At 41.5% G+C, this 25,089-nt stretch overlaps 2 protein-coding genes across 2 annotated transcripts in view; one reads left to right on the top strand and one right to left on the bottom strand.

The window, feature by feature from the left end:
* The window catches only part of C1H9orf85 (chromosome 1 C9orf85 homolog), a 53,996-nt gene extending 49,771 nt beyond the window's left edge, over positions 1–4,225 (bottom strand). The window contains exon 1 of the mRNA XM_059247617.1: positions 4,014–4,225. Within this exon, the coding sequence (XP_059103600.1) occupies positions 4,014–4,115 (102 nt within the window). The 5' untranslated portion in view covers positions 4,116–4,225. The remainder of the gene's footprint in view (positions 1–4,013) is intronic.
* A 777-nt stretch (positions 4,226–5,002) lies between these two features.
* Positions 5,003–25,089, top strand: part of Abhd17b (abhydrolase domain containing 17B, depalmitoylase) — a 34,152-nt gene continuing 14,065 nt past the window's right edge. The window contains exon 1 of the mRNA XM_059259745.1: positions 5,003–5,099. The gene's annotated coding sequence lies outside the window, so the exon portion shown is untranslated. The remainder of the gene's footprint in view (positions 5,100–25,089) is intronic.

Below are 25,089 nucleotides of genomic sequence, written 5' to 3'. Positions count from 1 at the left end.
AGCCACATGCTAATTATGGAACTTTGGGAACACCATTCACTCCCCTAAGCCCTAATTTCCCAGTATGTAAAATGGAATAATTATAGCATTTATCCCAGGGTCATTCTGAAGATTAGATAATGTGTACCAAGATGGCATAACATATAACACACTGAAGTATATAACTACCAGCCATTAATACAAGTATATTTCCAAAATTACTCAGACAGTAGAGCTACAGACTTCTATTTTTCATCTCCAAGATGAAATGACCAAGATGACGATCAGTTTCCAAAAGTGAGTGTGTTCCATAATAAATCAGTTCACTGGACACTTGATAAACCAAACAGTTCCAAGAAAGTTTTAATCAAACAATTACCTTTTCAAGTTGTAAAACAGTCCAGTGCTTTTTGGGTTTTGTTTGTTTCACAGCATACTATTGTACACCTCTGGATGGTCTGGTACTCACTACATAGTCCAGCCTAGTCTAGAGTTCAAGCAATCCTCCTGCCTCACTGAGGCCAAAAGTGCTCATCTCAGTGCTAGACAAACTTAGACTTTGTCCCCACAACAAAATCAAGTACAGTGCATAATATTTCCAAAGCAACTTGACCATAAAATGGCACTGGAGATCTAAAAATATACACTTTGGAAAATGCTAAAAAGAATGCTGATTATATATATATATAACAAAAAGCAGTTTCTAGAGAATGGCATATGCTCTTCCCATTTCATTACATTAGTTACAGTTACTCACCCAACAGATTTTAATGGCCTTCCTTTAACTCTTCAAACTCAAGACTTTCAGACCTCTGTAGACTTTTCTTTCACAGATATTATAGTCACAGATGCTGACTATTTGATTAATTTCTGTCACTTCTCCCAGTAAATTTTAAGTTTCAGTGTGTGTGTGTGTGTGTGTGTGTGTGTGTGTGTATTTCCTCAGCATCTAGCACAATGTTTGATACAAGACACTAACAGTGGTCTCATTATGTAGTTCAGGTTGGCCTTAAACTCACAGTCCTCTTGCCTCAGCCTCCAGAGTGCTGGGATAATAGGTACATACCACTACTAGCTTCAGGTTTTTGTTTGTTTGTTTGTTTATACACACAGTAAATAACTGTGAAGAACTCAATGTTCTCAAGAAATGGCCTCAAATTCAGAGATCCCACTGCCTCTGCCACACACAAGTGCTGGGATTAAAGGCCTGTTACCACTCCGCCCAGTGGCATTAACAGTCCTTCACAACCACTTCCTACCATCATTTCAGAAATCATGGTGTCTAGTTTGCACAGCTATGCTCAAGAGTTCCATTCACTCATTGATCCACATTCATTCCACTCTCTTAATTAAAGGAGAGAAAACAAAAAAACAAACAAAAACCTATGCAGCCCTTTGTGCCCTGTAATGGACTCTGGAACTCTCTACTCATCCGTTTCTTGTCTTCTCATACATCACAGCACCCTCCAGAAAAGCCAGCGCCCTCCAGAAAAGCCAGCACCCTTTAGGAAAGCCATAGTCCTTTAGGAAAGCCACAGTCCTTTAGGAAAGCCACAGTCCTTTAGGAAAGCCACCATGCTTAATTTGTATCTCTATTTCTTAAGAACAACTTTTTTAATGATCCGCACAACCATCTTGACAGGAATGTTAAGAGCAGACATAGTACTAACCCCGCATTATAGAGTAAAAATGACAGAACTAATGTGAGGCCTCTCTTCTGCTAAACCAGTTACATGAACTTTTGGGGAGATGAAGAAACAACAGGCCAAAGAAACAATTCTTCCTGGGTCGAGCTCAGTGAACCAGTGAGTTCAATTTTAATTATCATCTCACAAAAACATGGGCTATTTACAAGAGCAAGGATAGCTTACATACACTCAGGAAGAGGTGATGCCTCCTAAGTCCCTCCCCACTCCATGACAGACCATTAATGGGCCCAAACCTGTGCATGTGTCTCACAGGTAATCACAGGTGCCAAGGGTACAGGAGGTCACTGGCCAGGTCGCTCCCAGAAGATGACGTTCCACATTACCAGTGTTATTTTCATTACACACCATCTCCTCTCCAGTAAAGGAAGCGAAGCTGTCCAGACAGAATCAACAATGCAACGAATCTCAATTTAATGAGATTTAAATCTCTTTTGCTCACTGCCTTTTTCAAACCTGTAAGTGGCCTGATGGCATGGCTGATCAGTGACCATAAAAACGGGCCTCAGAAAATGGGAGGTCACAAAGCCTGGTATGCACTACTTTACTGTTAGATAATCCTCATATTAAGCTGAAAGGTCTTTGGTACGCTGACCTGTTGGCCATTTGGAAGACTTGAGCAAGCTCCTTTCCTGTTCTACAATATATTCAAATATGAGAGCAGACACTTTATCTAGATACACATCCTAATAAAATGTCTAGCATGGCTAGGCATGGTGGTACACACCTCAGAAGACTGAGGTAGGAAGATTGCTGCAAGTTCAAGTCCAGCCTGACTGTCACAAAAGGTTAAAAACAAGTGGAGGCAGTGTGGGAGTAGGGGGAAGGTTCCCTAACACTCCATTTCGTCTGACCAGTCTTGAATTTAAAAACTGTTTAACCTGGGGTCCCAGTTTTCTTCCTCTTGGGAAAGAACTAATTAGTGTGTCTCACAATTCTATTTAAATCAGGTCTAGTCTTCCTTTCAAAGCTCTCTACAGATTTTAAGATGCTACAGGGACAGTGGGAGGAAATTATACTCTACTACCCCCACTGCTGTTTGGGCCAAATTGTGGATTGATCCACTTTTCTTTACCAACTTCTACTCCCTAAGTTCTTCTAGAACACAGGGAAAGCGGGCGGCAGGTTAATGGACCCAGTGCCTGCTAACCTAGCATGTGCTCTGAAGGCCTAACTTGAAATACCCTTCTTTACTCTTCTTTACTGAACTGCCTGCCTTTCCCCTTAGCAACTTCTACTGAAATCAGTAATTACAGGTCGATCTGATTAATTACTGTCCGTATCACTCAGAGAACTACAAGCTCCATAAAGATAGAATCAATGTTTCTGAGCACTGACCCCCCCCCACCCCCATGGGTATAGAGCCCTGCACATGAAAGGTGTTTATTAAACATGTGACAATCAAAGAAAGGGAAAAAGAGAGTACAAGTGACTATAAATAGATTGCTTTCTTAACGTTTTAAAATTATCACCTGCCGACCACCTGCTATGTCCCAGACTACTTACTCCTTTGTTAGCTTCAAAATAATACTACCAGATTTCTCATTTGAGGCTAATGTCACAGAAATTATTAAATTACTTCAAGAAACAAACTCAGGAAATTACATCAACTCTTGTTTATGTAAATATTAACTTTATCTCATGTAAAGCTGGCCTCCAGAATGACTAAAGCCGATTATCTGTTCTCCATACTGTTATGGGGAAGGGGATATCTATCCACAGAAAATCACTAGTCATGCATACCTCGTTACCTCAACCGTCTGAATTTTCTTCCAGTTTACACAAATCCTACTAAATTAAATAACTGTATAAACAGCAAGCAACCATTTTGACAGAAGCCAAACAGTTTGCGCTTACAACCTCAACAAAACCTGAAGTAACGTTTTGTTGGTGAGGACAGTGATGCTAAGATCGTACTCCCTACAAACCTATGGGCTTGGAGTTTTCGAAAAACAATCGCTGCGCAGACATAGAGAAGAACTGCAAAGAGACACTCGTGTACTAATCTTCAGTTTCCTGCTGCAGGGGCGTGATCCAGACGGGAGCATCCAAGGGCTCCACTGCCCCATCGGTACCTTAGGTTGGATGAAGGCTGCCCTGTCCAATCTTGGCGCTACTAGCGAAATGTGCTGACCATAGGATGCATTCACGGAACCGAGCCAAGTCAAAGAAAGGGCGTGGGAAAAATGTTTTAGACAGGGTTGCAATGCAGCCAAGACTAACTGGGCTGCAATCCACGCTCACCCTGGCCAACTTCTCTCACTTCCTCTCTCCCCTTCCAATCACTTTTTCCTGGAATCGCAGTCAGTACAACAGGCAGGAGCCTACCTTGGTCTGAACACTCTTATCGAACTTGTCATTTTTGAAGGTGAACGTATTCTGGTGCTTCTGAGGCCTGGACCGAGCCACGTTGCCTTTCTGGGAACTCATCACAAACTCACAAGCACCTTAAGTCGGTGCAGCCTTTAATGTTACAGGGAAGCGGAAAGAAACTCCCGCCCCAGGTTGAGACTCTCCACAGAGACCCGGAAGAAGTTCTACTCTTTCCGTCCCACCCCCCACCCCCCACCCCCCCACCCCCCACCCCCCCCGGGTCGGCCCACGTGACTCATCACGGAGGTCACGCTCCGCCGCACGGCACCGCGCATCTCCGACCACCCCTTTCGCGGAAAAAGCCTTCCTCAGACCTGGGGAGCAAGTCCGGCTTTCTTCGAATCTAGAATTCCCCCCATTGGCCCGAACGCGGCTGTCCATCACAGCGGAGGGGCGGGGACTCCCCCGTTCCTATTGGCTCTTCTTTTCCGCAGTCCCCGCCTCCTGCCGAACGTTCCCAGCCTGTCCCCGGCTCGGTAGCGTAGCGACTCCGCTGCGCGGTTTGTGATTGGTGGAAGGTGGGCGAGGCCGGTCCCCTGCCCGCCCGCCCGCCTGCAGCCCGGAGCCCGGGTCAGCCTCGGCGCCCTCCTCTAGTCAGTGACCAGCTCCAGCCGGGGCCGCGCGCGCCGCTCGCCCGCCCCCCACCCCCCACCCCACCCCCGCCTCCGCCCGCCCGCCGCGGCCGCGCGCTCCGCCGCCTGGCGGGCTCAGGAGGCGCCGAGGGAGGCGGGCTGCGGAGAAGCCACCGGCGGCCCTGCGCTTGCGGACGGCGACCACGGCCGCGCGGGACCTCAGGCCGGAGAGCCCCGGCGGCGGCGGCCGCCCCTCGCGCCGGGGCCGTTAGTCAGCAGAACGCGAACGTGCGTGGAAGGGGGGCCCCCCCACGAAGCGCGCCCGGCCACCGCAGCGCTCGTTCGCGTCCACGCCGGGCCGGGCCGGGCTGGGCTTGGCCGGGCCGGGCCGCGCGCGCAGAGTCGGCGGGCAGGCGGGCGGCGCCCCGCGGAGGACAGCGCGTCGGCGGCCGCGGCCGCCCAGCTGCAGGTGCGTGGGGCCCGGGTTGCTTGCTGGGCCACCGGGGGAGTCGCCGCTCTGCGCCGGGGGATCAGGCCGGGAGGCTCCGGAGAGGGGCTGCCGAGCGGAGACCGGCGCGTCCCGGGCCTCCTCTCCCGCAGGGAGGACCGCAAGATGGGGTCGGGCGCAGCTCCCCTCCCTGGATCTGGGCCACTCGGGGGGCCCTTAGCGCTCGGCTCGGTGAGTGTCCGGGTCCAGGCAGCCTCGATTTCAAATGGAGTCTGTCGGGAGCTGGAGCGGGCTATCCCGCTCCGCCTGTCGCGGGAGCTGCTTTCGATGGCTTGAACTTCCATCCTCCGTGATTGGGAACTCGAGGAGGTTGGGTTTTGAATTGAAAGTTGGAGAGTCCTGTTTGAAATTGTGTTAAATACTGAACCTAAAAAGTTGTGTCAAATTAGACCGTAGTGCGTGTGTGGAGGACGTCCGGAGAGTTTAACCTCGGCTTCTTGTTTTAAAAAAACGAAAACGTTCAGAGCCTTAGTCGAGGTGAGATTTCTGTCAAAAGCAGAACACTGAGTTCCATCAACGGTGCTCTGATTTAAGGCAACATGAAGCCGATTCGGTAAGAAAAGATTAGGATAACGGGGTGCGGAAAGGGTGACCTTTAAATTTTGCCTAGGAGTTTATGAAAGGTATTCTTTATGCAGTATGTAGTGCTTGATCCCTAAGATAATTCATTTACATTTTCAAGCCTTCAGTGTGTAAAAAGAATTTTGGACATTTGGGCCAGCATTTGAAACTACCTACTGAGTCTTGAGTAGAACATCAGGTGCCGTTTGTGATGACATTCATTTGCTTACATTAACGGAGATTTTCGATTAATGAAAATTTATTTTGAGGAGAATTTGTGTCCATACATTTGGCGCATGAATTCAGCTGGGTAACATACCTCCTCATAGCCAATGCAGTATTTTGAACATCACCACTATTGTCCGTGTCCGTGCTTGTTACTGAATTTTCTTTTGGATGAAGGGCATTACAAAAGGAAAACGGTGAAGGCAATCGTGTTGGAAGTTGAAAATCTCTCTTGTGCCTTCGTTACTATTTCAAATCTAGGAGGGAAGAAGTAGCACCCTCACCCATATTTTGACCTCTCTTTTCTCCTAGTCTAGTATTAATAAGGTTAATTGGCAAGGATAGGATTAGATTTTCAGCAAGCTAGGCAGCTTTAAATTTGTCTCTTGGTGTACAATACCCTGGTTGCTATGTGGCTTGTTTCCCTAAGTACCATCACCCATTTTGTATGTGAATAAAAGGACAACTGAAAAAGCACAGTCTCCTCCACCCCCAACACATACAATCACCATAAAGTACTAGGATAAGATAATGTTTTTAGTGGCTTAATAAACCCAGTAGAATGAAGCATTTAGTGTCCTATTCTGTCACCAAATTGGTCTACAACTCCAGGCATGCTGTTCTAGTCTGAGTCAGTTTCTACATTAGTAATATAAAACTAATGAAATGTGCCACCTGCTTAGGAGGAGCACTTGTTGCTCTTGTAGAGGACCTGTGTTCCCTTCCCAGGACCCACATGGTGGCTTATAACCATGGCTAACCCCCGTTCCAGGCAATCTGTCACCCTCTTCTGATCTCCATGGACACCAGGCCTGGTGCATATACATGCATGCAGACAAAACATTCATACACATAAAAAGAAATCTAAATTTCTTTTAGTTTAAAAATGTTCCACCTGCTGAGTTTTTAAGAGAAGAGTACTAATTGACAAACTTTTGTGTCTGTGTTTGTATTGGTATTCTAACAAGTATTGACAAGGAAATTTAGGGTTTATTAATTTCATCGATTTATTTACCGGTAGATTTCACTTCTACACTAACTTCAGTTTTCCTTGTAATTCTCAAAATAACATCTTCTTTTCCTACCCTGTTAGGGATCTCTCATATACATTGCCTTGTCTGTCCCAGACTTGTGAGCTGGAAAAATGACTTTCTGGCTTTTACAGATTAAGATCAGAGAAATGAATTACTTAAATTGCCTAAAGTTAGACAATAAGAACTGAGACTTGAACCCAAATTTTTTGATTTGTCCTCAATCCTTGGTGTTGAAGCAGCCTTCCGTACCATGTCTATACCCAGCAGTTTTTCTTTAGTCTTCGTAAGGTGACAATATAGCAGTATCAGTGTGGTGGCATAAAATGTAGTGAGGATCCATGTGCCTTTCATCTAGTTGAAGAAACGCAACTGCAAATCAAAAGGACACTTTCCCTATATATTGTAAATTTTCCCAAGTCTTACTGCCTTTCTCCTACTCCAGTCATTAACCTTAAATTGTCACACCTTCTTGCTGTCATCATGTAAACAGCATCCAGATCCCTGAGCATTATATCTTATACTTAAATATATATATATTTAATTTTGATGATCTTAAGTTATTTAAGCATGATGTTTATATCTTTCTGTAACTTATTTTCTCAGTTTGGCCAAGATTCATCCATATTTTTCCATATTTGTTTTGTTTTCATTGCTATCTTATGCAAATAGTTCTATAGCCAACTATGTGTACAATAGCAGTCTCAAAATTATATTGCATAGTGATGTCCTTGGTGTCTTTCTGTGTATATGCTCTGGCATTTGCACAAGAAAATAGCTTAGCAACAGGTTTCTGAAAAGGTCTCCCTGTCTTTGTTTTTTAAGACAGGGAGACCTTAAATAGGCCTTAAACTTGAGATCCTCAACCACAGCCTCCCCAGTGCTGGGATTAGAGGCGAACACCACCACTACCAGTATGTCTTCCCATATGTGTATTTAAGTGTGTACTCAATACGTCTCCAACTGTTGGTTCTTGGCCCTATATCCTCTTTTTATTAAAAAAAAAAAAAAAAAAAAAATTCTTGAACAGATTTTTTTTTAAACTGCTCTTAGTAAAATACCAAAATAATTAAAAATGCATATTTCACAGATCAATACTAGAACAGCTACACTCAGGTTTTGCTCATATCGACAGTATCAAAACTTTGTTAGGTGTTCAGTGCCTCGGGCCCTCTCCCACTGGTTCAGATGCAGAAGGTTAATGGGGTTGCAGCATCCACATTAGAGTCTAAAAAAGATTGCTGGATTCAGGTACTCCACACCAGAGGGGAGCATCACTGTCCATTCTGATTGGTCTACTGAATTGCCTTCAGACACGAAAAGCAGCACTGTTGATGACAAGTGATTTTCTCTGCCTGAGGGTTTCAATTGCTGTGGAGAGACACCATGACCATGGCAACTCTTATAAAGGAAAACATTTAATTGGGGGTGTAGCCGGAAGTTTTCCTGTGTCCTGCAGCTGCTCGGTTCCAAGTAAACACACAGGGGCTTATGTTAATTACAAACTGGTCTGTGGCTCAGGATTATTGCTAACTAGCTCTTTTATCTTTAATTAAGCCATTTCTATTAATCTATGTGTGGCCAGGTTTTTGTGGCTTTACACATGTTCCATTACGTCTTGCTTCCCCAGCGACAGGCAGCACCTTCCCCAACTCCACCTTTCTTCTCCCTGTATCTTTGCTTGGATTTCCCACCTGGCTATAACCTGTCTTGCCATAGGCCAAGACAGCTTCTTTATTAACCCATGGTAGCAACACACATTCACAGCATACAGAAAGACCATCCCCCAGCATGAGGGAGCTTATAGTCGAGAGGTTCAGTCCATTTTCATCGTGGTGGGACATGATGGCAGGCAGGCATACTTGGTGCTGGAGAAAGAGCTGAGATATTTACATCTTGATCTGTAGACAACAGGAAGTGAACTAATACTGGGCATGGCTTAAGCATATATGAGATCCCAGAGCCCGCCTCCACAGTGACACACTTCCTCTGACAAGGCCATACCTACTCCAACAAAGCCACACCTCCCAGTAGTGTCATTGCCTGTGAGTTTATGGGGGCCAGTTACATTCGAACTATTATACTCCCCTTAAAGTTTGAGCAAGACAGAATACAATTCCCTTTTCACACAAGATAAATTATTTGTTATTATCTGTGTTAATATAACTAGGCAGTGAGTTCATTTTTCAAAATATATGAACTTGGAGTTGGTCTTGTTTTTCCTCCCTCTTCTCCCAGTGAATGTCCAGTAGAGCAGTTAAAACTCATGGGACTTGGAGCAGCATTATCTTTTTGGTTTGATTGGAGAGGTGTAGTGTCAGGGACTCGTTGTGTATCCTCTGCTGGCCTTGAACTACTGATCTCACCAAGTCTAGCACCACCACAGCATTATCTTCCTACAGGGAAAGAAAGTACCTTCTTCTACCTAGCTTTTGGGTTAGTGGTGCCTCATTCATTGTACCTGAAGGCCATCAGTAAGAAAGATTACCCTCATCCATAAATCTAGTCATAGATTACTAGACCCCAGAGTATGAGCTTCTCTTTAGTAGATAACTGCCAGTTTTTTGTCTGGAGTGGTTGTGCCAGTAATAGATGCGATAGGTTTTTCTACCTTATTAATACTTTAGACTTACTGGTTTCTGCCATTCTAAGGAAGATGGAATGGTACTTTAATTCCAGTTTCATTCACATATTCCAATTATTTGTATTATTGTTAGTAATAGTTTGACTTATTTTTTGATATATGTATTCTTTTTCTGTGTTTTTTTTTTTGTTTTGGTTTTTTTTTGGTTTTTGTTTTTTTTTTTGCTCAATTTTACTCTATTTTCTGCATAACATATTGGAGTTTTAAAGATACCTTCTTCTACTCTTTAGGGTGGCTTCCACTTTGAATATCATTTTACTAATAGTTTTTAATTCAATGATTTCATTTATTCAGTGTTTTGAAATAGTCCTACTATGAAGCCTGGGCTGGCCTCAGATGAATAGCAGTCTTCGATTTAGCCTACTAAGTGCTGGGATTGTTACCACACCTCATTTAGAATTTTTTATTTTAGTGTCAGACTTTCGTGTTTTCACACTTAGATCTTGTGAGGATTAGTGTTGTCAGCTTAACAGAATCTAAACTCATTTGGGAGATGGGTCTCTGGGCATGCCTGTGAGGGGTCGCCTTGGTTGTGTTAATTGATCCTGGAGCACCCATGTACTTGCAAGTGAGACCACTCCCTAGGCAGGGTCTTGGGCTGTTGAACACAGCAGGGAACTAAGCACCAGTGTGTTTACCTCTCTGCTTGCTGATTGTGAATGAATGCAGTGTAACCAGTTGCTTTAAGCTCTTACCATCTTGATTTACCACCATGATGGATGTACTGTCCCTTGAACTGTGGGCCAGAATTAACTTTCTCCCCTTTAGCTGCTTTTGTCAATAGTACTTTATCACAGAAAAGTAAGATCTGAAATTCATGTGCATTTTTTTCTGTAATAAAAGACTTACAAATTAAATGTATTCATTGAAAGAAACTACCTTTTTATTGAAACTGACTTTTTAAGTGTTTGTTGACATTATAGTGGTGATCATTGTATTTTGTTAGTATCCCAATATCAAAAATTAAAATTTGGCAACTCTTGGGCTGGATTTAAGACATGGGTTTTGTTCCAAGCACCCACATTGTGTGGCTAACAACTACCTGAAACTCCAGCTCCAGGGGATCTGACATCCTTTTCTGGCTTCCATGGGTACTGTGTGAGTGCAAGCACATTCATACACATGTACACAATGAATAATAAAATTTTAAAGAATAATAAAATTTGATAACTATTATCATTGCACTGTTTCTTTAAGAGAGGGAATGTTTCTTGGAATCTGCAACCATTCCTTTAGAGTACAGATTGAACATCCCTAATGTGAAAATTTGCACTCTGAAATGCACAACTTTCTTGAGTACTGGCATAAATGGTCAAAAGTTTCAGATTTTTGAAGCATTTTAGGATGTCTGACTTTCAGGTTAGGAATGCTCAGCTAGTAAAATCTAAGAAAAATATTTCAAAATAGATTACTCATTTCACATGGTATGCTCAAGCTGTACTCCGAATCTTATGTTCCATCTTATGCTCCATCTGGCACACATTCAGCTTCTAGATGCATAGAACATGGCAGGCACTTTTGTCACTGGTCAGTATCCGAATCCTTCTCATTTCACAGTCAGCTTTACTTTTTTTCATTTTGGTTAGGTTTTTTTTTTTTTTAATAATACCCATAATTCTAGTCTCTGCTTCTTTATAATAAAATGTCAGAGTAAATTAAAATATTTAAGTGTAAGTTGGCTCAGATATAGGGCCTCTTTTGTTTCCTTGGGGAACTATAAATAAAACAACATTTAAACAATTTCTTCTGGACAGCTAAAGAGGAAAAGTGGGAATGTGTCCACTGCATATGCACTGTTCACTATTGTAGGGTTGATTTTGGTGGTGAAGGGAGGCTCATGAGCAAAATAAATGAAGGTACCTAACTTGTTCCCAGAACTTAGCATCTAGCAGAGGATCACTGTTAATATGTATAACAAATAAAATATAATGTTAGAAAGTGATAGATATTTCAGAATAAGTTGAAGAGGGTCCAGGAGAGCAAAGGACACAATTTGACCTACTAAGTAGGGTGGTCATGATAGGTTTCATTGAACAGGGGAGAATGAGCCAAGTCATGCCAGCAGTGAAGGAATCGGGTTCTGATAGTAGCAGAATCCAGTCAGAGTGGACAGAACAGTCTTGATAATAGGCGTGTGTCTGGCTCTCCCACTTGGAAATTGTGTGAGCTTAGAAAAGTTAATTAACTTAAAAACTTACAGTCTTGGTGTCCTCGTGTATAAAAGTATGACAATGTAAGAAAAGTATTAAGATTAAGAGATAAGTAAAAGGACCCACCCCTCACTTTATTCTCATGTGGAACTCTGTACTTTGTTTTCATAGTGTATGTCACAGCTTATAATTATCTGCACCATGGTTAGATAAAGTTTATCTCACCCCTTCTGAGATATTGATAGGAAGAACCAGTCAGTGCAGTACTGACTGTTTCATCAACTTACAATCACAGACAACCTTTAAACCTTTACGCATTTGGAAGTTACCCTTTACAGATTTGTTGAGTGTTTTGTGTTTATACAGTCTCTCTGAATTAGAGCTTTAGACTGTATTGCAGGCATTAGCTTATTAATCACCACACATCTCAGTGTGATGAAAGCGGTAGGTATGTTTCATCCTGCACTTTAAAACTACTGAGGCTGATGAATCACATAGTGCCATAAAATCAAAGCAAATTTGGACCATATTGGGTCATTTTTTTATGATTTTCCCCCCTCCCTTTCTACAATATTGCTAAAATTCACTTAAAAGCAAAAATACATAAGCCATAAATCATTAGGTTTAGCTTCTGGAAAATCACTAGGAAACATGAAATTAATATTTTGGTTATGACTTTGTTTTTAATTTTTCCCTCATAGAGCTCCTCAAAATATTTGAGAAATGTTAGAAATAATCATAGAGTAGCAAGACTTTATCCTTAAAAATATGGTGTCTCTGGGGCTAATGAATTCTTTTTAGTATGGCTCTGTTGGGGAATTTCAGATTTATTTTGAGGCTATATAGTCACATGAAATGGTAGGAATTAGAAAATACATACAGGGTTGAGGATATAATAGCTCGTTGAAAGTAGTCTTGAATAGTCATGACTGGGCCCTAGGTATAATCCCTAGCACTAGGAGGAAATGAGTATGGTGTATACTTACTGAAGATCAGGATAAAGAAAGAATTGAAACAGCCTCATTGATTTGTTGTGGGTAATCCCTATAGGACAAAACAAAAGTATATACCTCCAGGAACAAAAATGGAAGGCTGTTTATCAGTCGGTTGTAATAAACTTGCTTAGCTTCTGAGTTTAGGGTGTCCTTAAGTATGCTTTGAAAACTGAGATAATTTGACACAGTTTGTGTAATAACCTCCAAAGAATTCTGTCCCCAGATTGTGACCTAGATTTTGTTTCTGATTAGTATCTTACACAGTGTACAGATAAAAGTAACCTCTCCCTCTCCTTTCACTCCTTTCTCCTCTCTCTCCCCCCACTCTCTCTCTCTCTCTCTCTTTCTGTGTGTGTGTGTGTGTGTGTGTGTGTGTGTGTGTGTGTGTGTGTGTGTGTGTGTAAAATTTGGTAGCTTGTATCTGAAGTAATACAATGTACCTTTAAAGGGGGGTGTGGGTTTCTGGCTGTTTATCTCAAACTTTCCTTGAGTCTTCCTGTCTCAGATACCCAAATAGCTGGTTACATTTTGTTCACCCAGTTTACAGGTTGCATTTTACTTAGAGCTTAAGAGACTTCAGTATATCTATTATTACTTAAATGTTTAGAGCAAGAAGGTAGTATTAGTGAGGACTTCTTGTTCATAAAGGACATTCCAGTATAAACCGCTAGGGTACTAGCTTTATCATTTTATCTGTTAGGAACCATAAAACATTTTGTTTCATAACATGGAAATACAAAAATCAAAGTGAAACTTTGAAGAGAGTATCTAAAGCAGACAGTTCAGTGCAGATTTTTATTTTCCCTTGAGAAAGAAGTAAACTTTACATAAAAGCTTTGGTGTGGGGGAGATGGAGTTCTTATTTGGAGGGGAATGATAGAGATGTTATCAATAGATCATGCACAGTATATGCAAATGCACAGAAACAAAACCGAGCATGTGTGGTTTTCAAGATCAGCATGTTCAGGAGAATTAATGAGTAAATAAGAGTAGAGGCCAGGATTCACAGGGACTCCTCTATAGCATCCTAAAAACTGTAGGCTTATTGATGAGGGCCTACAGGCGTATTGACAAATGTAAACAGAAAGGCGACATCACCTGGCCAATGCAGAGGATTGAGTCAATAGCTATGTGGTAGAAATTGCACGGTGATTTTAGAGTGCCTAGTGGAACATAGTTAAGACATGGCTGAGAGGCTTGATGGAGGATACAAGGGAAAGAAGGATTGGTTGAAAGTGGCAGAAAGTACAAGGAAGCAAATGCAGACTGAAATATTTAGAGTGTAGAGTTTAATGGGAAGATTTTTTTTTTTTAAGGTAAGATTTAGATAGGTTTTTGGTGTTCTTAGTGTATAAGTGACAGCCCTGAGTTTAGCCAAGCATGTGGCTCATTCTTTCAACCCTAGCAGAGTTATTGGAGGCCAGCCTTGTTTGGGTAGTAGCAAGGTTGGGGTATAGCTTTTGTGAGGAAGGGAATCGGGAGTTTGAGTGAAATAAAAAGATAGCCAATTTGAGAAAAAAAAAACTTGAAGACTGCAGAAATTGAGGTTGAAGATTAGCTTTAAGAAGGAAGAAAAGAACAATAGTAATAATACCAAAATGATACATTAAAGTTGAATAAAAACTCATTGCACTTTGGTATTATAAGAAATTAATAGAAGAGATACTAGATAACAATTCATTTTAGGCCTAAAAAGTAGAGATTTGTAGCTGAAGAAACTCAGATATGGGAGTCTGTCTCTCATTTTGTGTGTGTGTGTGTGTGTGTGTGTGTGTGTGTGTGTGTGTGTGTGTGTGTTCATATGATGGATGAATGGAGAATCTCTGATCATTATAAGTGAAACTTTCTCAGGAGAAAGGAGGTAGTCATGATTTGATCAATTTCTAGTGTTTAGACTTGAATCTTCCCAGCAGAGTTGCAGTTCACAGTTGAGAAAACTGAGGCACTAAGAAGCCGTTTGCCTAAGGTCACATACACAGGGTCGCTGAAGGTATGATTTGAATGCGCGTGCGTCTAGTTCCAAAGGTCAGGCCCCAGGTTAAAAACTGATGTATTAGGACCAGCTTCTTCTTCTTTTTTTTTTTTTTTCTTCTCTGACTGTCCCAGAACTCAAGTTATAGACCAGGCTGCCCTCAAACTCAGAGGTCTGCCTGCCTCTGCCTCCCGAGTGCTGGGATTAAAGGCGTGCACCACCACCTTTCAGCAAAACCAGTTTCTTTGCAAAAAGTCTGTCAAAACGGATCACTAGAGTTGCATTCTGGGAACTCGCATGTCCTAACTTTCACATGGACACTGAGACACGTGCATGTTCACATGATACACAGATATGTGAACATATAAATGAGTGTAATTAATTTAAAATAATTTTTATTTGCAAAAAAAGATGAGGCTATTTAGGTTTTGCCTAGTAAAATCACTTCAAAGAAATAAAAACAACACCTATTAGCATTGTTTAATTTTTTTATAAAATATTTTGGTTTTCTCAAATAACATTTAACATTATAAAAGTAGGAAAAACAACCTCAGAATAGAAGGCATCTCTTTAAATAAAAATATGTTGGCTTAAAATTGATATACACTCCCCACTTCTAAACATGACTGGCTTTATAAAGAAAAATAGCTAAGATTGGTGACCATGCCCATAATCCCAGCACTGAAAAGGCTTAGGTCAAAGATCCTGATCTTGAGGCCAGTCTAGACCACATTAGCAAGGCTCTGTCTTTGACCAAATAATAAATAAATTATATTCGTATTAAATTTATTTGGCATATCTAATTTGTCTGTAACTCTGTTTTGCCAAAGAATGGTGAAAACTTGATCACAAACTAGCACTATCTTCAAACCACCACTGCCTGGAAATAATTACAAAAGAGCAACTCTGTATGCAAAAGCACAGTACATTACTGTTTCCAGACAAAATCCATTAGGACTGAAGATTTGACTGTGTTCATAAAAACTGTTGTATTTCTGTGGTTTTATTTATTTATTGGGGGGATGCACGGAGCTGGACTCAGAGATTTGCCTAGCTCTGTCTCTTGAGTGCTGGAATTAAAGTTTTGTGCCACCACATCTAACTCTCTTGTTAATTCTGTTCATCGTTAAACAGCCAAAAAAAAAATTTATAGTGACAAACTGAAGTGCCTGAAAAATAACAACTCTTAACTGTTTCTTCTCATTCCATCTTCGGGGAAGAACTTGGATTCTTGACGAGACATTTTTTAGTTAGGCTACTGCAATTGAGGTCTCCAGTAGCTAAAGCTGACCATCTTGAGTAAATGACCAGGGAAGACACTTCCAAAGTTACGTGTACAGCTGTTGTGATGTTTGGGGCATCAGTTAATACTGCATCAACTAAGGGATATGTGCTATTCCTAGGGTTGCAGGAACAAACTATTCAGTTTTTAAATGGCCTCCAGCCATTTAAAAATGAATGCTTCAGGGAGATCAGTCTTGCCTGTAAGCACACATTTTAAAGTTATTACATCATCTCAAAAACTCTTAAGCATACAGGAATGTGTAATTTTTGCCAATTCAGAGCTTTAAATTATCTCTTCAAAGACTAAGCTGACCAAGATGGCAACACACATACATACACACACACACACACACACACACACACCAGGTGGAGGCATGTCCTTTCTTGGAAGGATAAGGTTTTTTTTAATGTAGCCCAAGATGACCTGAAACTCAAGATCCAAATGTTTCTGTTTCCCAAGTGCTAAATTACAGGCATTGAACACTATATTTAGAACCCTCAACCCTTGACTCTTTCCCACCATCTGAATGACATTTTTTATTATTATTTTTATATGTGTATGTATATGATATTGGGGAGGGGTACCAGAGCATGCTTCTTGAGATCAGATGACAACTTTGTGGAGATGATTCTCTCCTTCCACCTTTGTGAGTTCCAGGCATTGAACTCTGGTCATCAAGCTTGTACAGCAAACCCTTTACCCGCTGAGCTGTCTTGTTGGCCACCCCCCCACCCCCCCAGATATCACATTGTAATGTAAAGATTCATTTTTTATTATTATTTTTATAAATGTGAGGGGATATGTGCATGTGTCAGGTGCCCACGAAGGCCAGACATGTCAATTCTCCCTGGAGCTGAAGTTACAGGCAGTTGTGAACTATCCAGTGTGGATCTGGGGACTAGAACTCAGGTCCTCTTGTAAGTGCATTATGTGCTCTTAAACTATTGAGCCATCTCTCCAGTCCCTCATTCCCATGACACTTTTTTGATATGTTTTGTTATATTTTAAATTGTGTTTTTATATGCTAGTATTTGTGAGTGTGTACATGTGAATGCAGGTGCCCATGGAAGCAAGAGACATTGCATCCCGTGAAACTGGAGTTGGGAGCCACCTGACCTGAATTCTGGGAACTCAACTCAGATCTTCTGCAAGAGCAGTACAAGTTCTTAACTATTAAGCCATATCTCCAGCCCCTCAAATGAAATGTTTTAAAGACTTTGCAGCCTTATGAAGAATACATAGCATAGCTTGATGTATAAAATTATATAGTAAGTAATGTTAGAGCTATAATTGATGAGTTGGTATAGAATTGGTTTTTATATGCTATAGTTAATGGACTTAACCAGATAATATATTGTAGCATGAATCTTAAAAGTTCTTATTAATAAAATCAAACCTGAGCCAGTATTGGGGTGAACACTGGAAGATCAGAGAGACAGAACAAGCCACAGCTAACCTCACCTGGCCAACTTCTCAGCTGATCTTGTTTCCTCAGGCTGGAAGCCTCTGTGTCTTCATATCCGAATGGCTCTCAGCTGAACTGTGCTGCTCAAAACCTAAAAGCTTAACCAGCCAAATGCTTAGCCAAGCCAAATGCTTCTAGTTTCTGGTCCTCACGCCTTATATACCTTTCTACTTTCTACCACCACACCCTGGGATTAAAGGCGTGAGTCACCATGCTTGGCTGTATCCTTGAACAGATGGATTTCTGCCTCTGGAATGCTAAGATTAAAGGCGTGTGCTATCATTGCCTATCCTAAGTATCTAGTGGCTTTTCTGTTCTTTGACCCCAGATAAGTTTATTAGGGTACACAATATTTTGGGGAACACAATACCACCACAATATATGTCTCTGTTTAGCAATGTAATGCATTATCCTAATAGTAATTCTCACCTCAGTGGTCTGTTCACTTGATTGCCTTCTAGATTTTAAGCATTCAGAAAGTAGGTTTCTTGTAATACACAGAGTGAAATGTAGATAAAACAAAACACAGTGGTGCTAGTTTTCAGAAAAGATTTAAGCCACAAATATGTATATATTAGTGCTTAGAATACCAATTCAGAAAAACAAAATAACCTCCTTCTTGAAAGCCTGCTTGGCATTATCTCTACTTATAGTATGTGTAGTCTTTGTAATATGGTGACTGACTTCATGGAATAAACACGATCTAGTAAAGACAGTAGACACTGGACTGGAGAGACAGCTCAGCCATTAAGAACACATAATACACATGCAGAGGACCAGAGTTTAGTTCTCAGCACCAACATCAAGTGGCTCACTCTGCCTGTAAGTCCAGGTCCGGGGGTTTGGATGTTTCTGGCCTCTGTGAATACATATACTCATGTACACATACCCATACACAAACACATAGTTAAAAATAACAAATTACAAATATGCAGACATTAATGAAGCCCACATGTAAATGTATGCCAGGGAGCACAGTGTTCAGCTATAAAAGCATATGTGAACCCTGTAACTACAGCAGTGAGTTGAAAGTGCCAAGATTAATTGAGAAGTGATCTAAGCCCAATTCGTACAAGACCTTTGAGAACCTGTAGAGAGTTCAGTTTTATTTGAAGTATAGAAGGAAGCTCTCAAGGTGGGTTTTTGTTTTTTGGTTTTGAGACAGGGTTTCTCTGTGTAGCCCTGGCTGTCCTAGAACTTGCTCAGTAGACCAGGCCGGCCTCAAATTCAAAAGATCTGTAAAGGCCCACTCAAGGTGTTTTTAAAGCACAGAGTTCATTACTTTTAAGAAAGTGTAGGTTCAGATTCAGAGGACTTGTGAGTAGAAGAAACTCACATTTACTTTCCAAAAGGTTTTCATTTGTTATTTATATTTTAAGTTGTTCCTTTTTTTACTTACTAATCTTTTTGTCAAAACCAGGAACTGTTGCAGAAGAGTAGAAGAGCTAATAAGCAGTGCAAATCATATCTTTCCTTAATGGCTATACCCTCCTTAACAATTACAGCTTCTCTTCGAGCACATGCCTTGTCTGTAACATTAAGATTGCCAGTGTTTGTTTCCTCTTCAAAATAAACATGCAACTAGTTAATATTAGGCTGTCTTGAAATTTCCCTGAGATACTAGTCCATAGCCCCAGGCAAGTTCTTAGGACATGTAACCACGTATTTTGCTAAACTACCACAGAATGTCTCTAGTCCGATTGTCAGTATTGTTCCCTTCGAAAACCTTTTGAGCTAGGCCTCCCTAGTCTGTGTAACTCTTAACCACCACTGTCTTCTGAGCTCCTACTATGGTAACTCATTAGGCTCTTCTTGTAGCATTTAACCACTTTTCTTGTCTGAAGTTCCAAAGTCTGTCACAGCTGTAACCCACTCCCTGGTACCAACTTCTGTATCAGTTACTTTTTTATTGCTGTGATAAGACACGTAACTAACTCTTAACAGAAGATTTATTTGAGCTGACAGGTTCCAGTGGGTTAGAACCCATGGTGGTGGAGTAAAGGCATAGCCCCAGGAAGCTGAGGGCTCACATCTTGAATCACAAACACAAAGCAGAAAGAGCAAACTCAAAATGGCTCAAGTCTTTAAGCTCCCATAGCCTACCTGCAGTGACACACTTCTTCTGACAAGACCACGCCTCCTAAACCTCCCCAAATCGTGCCACCAACTGAGAATCAAGCATTTAAATCCCCAAGACTAATGGGAACATTTAATTCAAATCACCCCACTCTTCCCTTGTTGCCATACTTGGCCAACAGTTTAGAACACTTTGTTGGCCTCTATCAGCTCTGGCTAAAATACTTTTCAGAACTTCGCTAGTAGTCATTTCTAAAAGAAAAACTAATATATTTGCTGTGTTCTCACTTCTTTTAAAGGGAGACTGTAAAACAAACTCAAATTTAAGTCTTGAAATTTTGTGGTGTGAAGTTATTTACATTTAACATTACATGAGTCTCTCTATGTTAGTTTTTTCCTGTACTTAAATCTTGAAGTAATACCATATTTAAATATAGAACTAATTCTGGCTAGGCAAAATGTGCCCACTAGCACAATGGTGACAAGTCTGTGGTGGGGGTAACCAAATCCTTTCTAATTTGGTTTGAGGTGTGCTCCACCTCAAATTTTTATCTGATACTGTAAAGCTCATGGCTGGAGAGGTCATACATGGCCCTATGGGGCAAGCTACTACTTCTGCTTTTTTAATTGAACATATTGTACCTACCTAAATGTCTTCAAAATATTTATATTTGTGCCCATAGATTAGTTAGTGGAGCTGCCAGCTTTTGTCAGAGATGCTTCCTTGTTGGTTGGTTTGTGAAAACAGAGTCTCAATATGTAGGACTGGCTGTCCTGGAACTCATTAAGTAGACCAGACTGGCCTCAAACTCACAGAGATCCACCTGGCATGAGATTTTTCATTTTGCAATTATCAGCAGTAACTACACAAACTCAAACTGGTCAAAGTGATGAAAATAATTGAGTGTTGAATGCTCAGCCTTAAGTGGGACATCTATATAACCTTTTCCACAGCTAGGGAGTGTTATGAAATACTTATCCCCCAGGCTTGACATGGCTATTCGCCAAAAAGAAAAGAAAAATCAGTGGAGTGGAGGTTCTCCACATTTGTTTTTACAAAAGGCAGAAGCCTCTTGAGAATAAGATTCAATGAATGATATATGTACAGTATATTTACTCATTTGGATGGGACATGAGCCTTAGACATGTGAGTACTGGTCTAGTCAGTCTTTAAGGAGTTATAACTTCTTGAAGTCTAGATCTAAGAATACCTCCCTGATAGCAGCCTGTGAAACCCGTAAGTATACTGTTGAAGTTGTGGGTAGATAAAGGCTAAAACTTGTAAGCAGTAGCTTGTAATCATGGAACTGATGTCTACCCAGAGAGTCCTGCACTCACAAAAGATAGTAAAGGGAGGAACATAAATACATGTTGCTCCTAAGCCTCTCCCACAGCTCCAGGCTAGATTTCCTGTGTAGCATGTATGCGGTTATCTACTTACTCTCGTTAATGGTAGCTTTTGGACAGTGATGTTTCACTCTCACTCTGAATATGCCTCTTGCATCAGCATTAGTTCTATTAAACTTCCCAGTGCTCGGGAATAAGCCTGCCCATGGCTTATAATGTTTTAAAAGAAGTTATTTCCTGATGTAAAGTGTAACATTAATCATTAAAAAAGAAAGGACCATTTTCAGGTACAAAGCACACCGGTCCCCTGGTGGATCCAAAGATTTTTCAGCTTGGTGACTAATCTTTCATCTAACCAGTGTACAGTAGATAGCCAGTTTGTCTGGCTTTGGGTCTAGTGCCTTCTTGTAGCAGGAATCTTAGAGAGTCTTATTAATAAAATCAAACCCGGGGCCAGTTATTGGGGTGAAATGTTGGATGGTCAGAGAGACAGAACAAGCCACAGCTAACCTCACCTGGCCAACTTCTCAGCTGGTCTTGTTCCCTCAGACTGGAAGCCTCTGTGGCCTCATATCCAAATGGCTCTCAGCTGAACTGTGTTGCTAGAAGCCTGAAAGCTTAACCAGCCAAATGCTTCTAGTTTCTGGTCCTCACGCCTTATATACCTTTCTGCTTTCTACCACCACTCCCTGGGATTAAAGGCTCGATTTCTGGGATTAAAGGTGTGTCGCCATGCCTGGCTGTTTCCAATGTGGCCTTGAACTCACAGAGATCTAGAGGGATTTCTACCTCTGGAGTGCTAGGATTAAAGGTGTGAGTGCCACCATTTTCTAGCCTTTGTATCTAGTGGCTGTTCTGTCTCTGACCCCAGATAAGTTTATTAGGGTGTACAATATTTTGGGGAATACAATACCACCACACCTTCTGTTACTTACTGTCTTGTCTAGGTGTAAAGTCAGCGCAGAGTAGATGATGTGTGTGCTTTGAGCATGGATCTGAGGTTGATTTAAAATGTCAAGCCCCAAAACTGAAGGTAGTGTCTTGGTAGAAGACAGTGGGACCGCTAGAAAGCAGCTGAGCAGAGACTAGGAATGTTAAACTAGAACAAGAGGGTTCAAAAGAAAGTAAAATGTAGAGGCCTGAGATAAGGCCGTGAGATGGGGGCCAGGTTCAAGGGCCGGAAGCTGGGTCAGCTTCAAAGGTGGTTTCTGTGCCACTGTCGCTCACTCCCCATACTATCCTAAGCATGTCCAAGCAGTCTTCCAGGCTTTCGTGGACACAAGTCATTTAGCTGATGGCACTTCAGTCGCCACCCCTCACTGCCGCAGTGTAATTTACATTTCAGATACTTGTTAGATCTTGCTTAGTTCTCAGGCCAGCTTTGCAAGTCAGTAGTTTCCATTATATACATTATTCAAGGCTTACGTGTCGACGTGTGTCCTCTGGTGTCCTCTGGACATTGAAAGTGAATGTTAAATTTCAAAACTTGAGTACAAATCAAACATTGTGCAATTAATATTCAGTACTTTGTGTCTCTTAAACAGCTTCCTTTTGTGATTAGCCATTTCTCTGACTTCATTCTCTAACGTTTCAATAGTGACAAAAGGTTTTTGTTGTTTTTAAGATAGGATGTACTTATACAGTTCAACCTAGTCTCAAACTTGGAATCCTCTTGGCTCGGCCTTCCCACTGCTGGGATTATGGGTGTATATTATTACATGGTTACTACAAAAGTTAAAAGAGGGAAAAACAGCAAGACATGGCCCTTAAACTGTAGGGCAGTATGAAAATAATCTTTAAGTATTGGTCATAAGAAACTGATTTTTCTTTAGTATGGGAACTCCCCAACTAAGTTGTATTAGTTTAATATAACCTTAATAGAAAATGTAATGAGAGAGATAAGGACACACTTGAAGTCATTCTCAACCATGTATATAAGTACAAAAATCTTGGGCAAATATTAGCAAAGCAAGTCTAGCAGTGTGTAAATGTTATTATGCATATTATTACCAAAACAACTATTTCAAGAATAGAAAGTTGGTCTTGTATCATTTACCCCATTAAAACTCTTTGGAAACTAAAAAAGAAAAGACACTTCCTTAATTTCTTTTTTTTTTTAATTTCATTTTATGTGTATGCATATTTTGTCTACATATATGACTGTGTACCACATGTGTGCTTGGTGTCGGTGGAAGCCAGAAAAGAGTATCAGATCTCATGGAACAGGGAATTGAACCCAGCTCCCCTGGAAGAACATCCTGTACTCTCAACCTCTGAGCCATCTCTCCAGCTCCCAAATTCCTTTAATTATAAAGGATATTCATTTTAAAATCCTATGGGAAAAATCATCCTTGAAAAGATCACTGTCCATTAGATATTGTGGTCCATGCTTGTAATCCCCACATTTGCCAGGTGGCAACCAACCTGGACTACAAAGCAAGACTGTGTCTCAAAGGGAAAGACAAAGCTACGTCTGTTTTACACTTAAAACCAGGAGCTTAGACTGGGCAGTGGTGGTGCACATCTTTAATCCCAGCACTCCGGAGGCAGAAGCAGGCAGATCTCAGTGAATTCTAGGCCAGCCTGGTCTACAGAGTGAGTGAGTTCCAGGACAGCCAGAACTATTACACAGAGAAATCCTGTCTCAAAAAAACAAACAAAAAAAAAAAGACAGAAAGAAAACCACAGGAGCATGTTTGGCAGTGCTCGAGATCAGGACCTCTGGTAAAGTAAGAAAATGTAGTAAGCAAGTGCTCTGCCACTGAGCTGCAGCCCTAGCCCTTGCTCTGTCTCAGGTACGTTTTACGAAACGGAAGTTGAACAGTATGAATTATGTGACTTGCTAGGATCTGGGCACATTTGAAGACCGCCTTCTTTTTAAAAAGTCATCCTCAGAATCCTCAGGAAAGAAGAGAATCCTCAGGAAAGAAGAGCAGTAGAGCTGTGCAGTGTAAGCACCAAGGCCAGAATTGGCTTGTTGTTTTGCCATTGTGTTCCAGTGCCACGCTTCCTTTACCACACTCAAATGTCTAGTCCTACCATCTTTTTATAGCCCAGAATTCCAGAATGGCGCGTGTGTGTGTGTGTCTGTGTGTCAGTGTGTCTGTGTGTCTGTATACATACCTATCATGTCTGTACTCTATGTTCGTACATAGGAACCTGGATTCATTTCCCACCCATATGGCAGGTCCAGTTCCAGGGTATCAGCACAGTGGTTTGGAAAACAGCTCTGGGAAATGACAGGTTCTGTTATCCTACCAGTGACACCTCTGTCTTCTCTGTACCTCATTACCTACCTCATCATTACTACAGAAAGTTATAATTCATTAAGTTGTTAAATACAAATCAGTGTCCTTGTAGGCTGGTGAAGTGCTTCTCCTACAAGCGTGAGAACCCGTGTCTGATCTCTAGTACCTTCCCAAGTCCCAGGCTTAGTGTCCAGTATTGTGAAAGATGGAGATAGATCCCTGGAGTTCACTGGCCTACTCATGGTGAAGTGAGAAACCCTGCCTCAAAAAATACAGTGGATGGATGGAGAAATGGCTCAGCGCATAAGAGCAATTGTTGCTGTCATCAGAGGACCCAGGTTTGGTTCCCAGCGCCACTTGATAAATTGCTGTCACTTTGTCCATTCCAGTGTTCCCCTCTTGTTAACAAATATCCATTCTGTTTGTCCACTACTGGAGTAGGTAGACTCAAAAATACTTTTTTTCTCGTGTCTTCAGCTGCTCATTCAAATCATCAAGCTTTAGTATTTTTGTGGGTATAATAGGAGGTGCATTGAACATGTAGGTGCATGCCAGGGGTCGGTCGGTCTGTCTGTCTATCTATCTATCTATCTATCTATCTATCTATCTATCTATCTATCTATCTTTTTGACAGGATCTCAGCTTGGCCCTGGCAGTTCTGGCCAGCAAACCCCAGGGGTCCTCCTCTCCTCCTCCCTAGCCCCAGGGGATTACAAGGACATGCCACACTACCACACCCACACCTAGCCCCAGGGGATTACTAGGACATGCCACACTACCACACCCACAGTTTTACATGACTTCTGGCTCAAGAATGAATTAAGGTCATGGCAAGTACCAACTCCCCAGCCCCAGGCATCAGTTTTTGTCACCAAAGTGTCCATGTGTTCTGGAGTTTAGCTTGGTGGTAGAACACTTAACATGCACCTGAAGAGAATATTAAGATCAAAAC

This window comes from Peromyscus eremicus, chromosome 1, assembly GCF_949786415.1.
Source record: "Peromyscus eremicus chromosome 1, PerEre_H2_v1, whole genome shotgun sequence".
Lineage (NCBI taxonomy): Eukaryota > Metazoa > Chordata > Mammalia > Rodentia > Cricetidae > Peromyscus > Peromyscus eremicus.
Note: the sequence above shows the minus strand (reverse complement) of the source record. Positions and strands in the feature narration are given on the sequence as shown.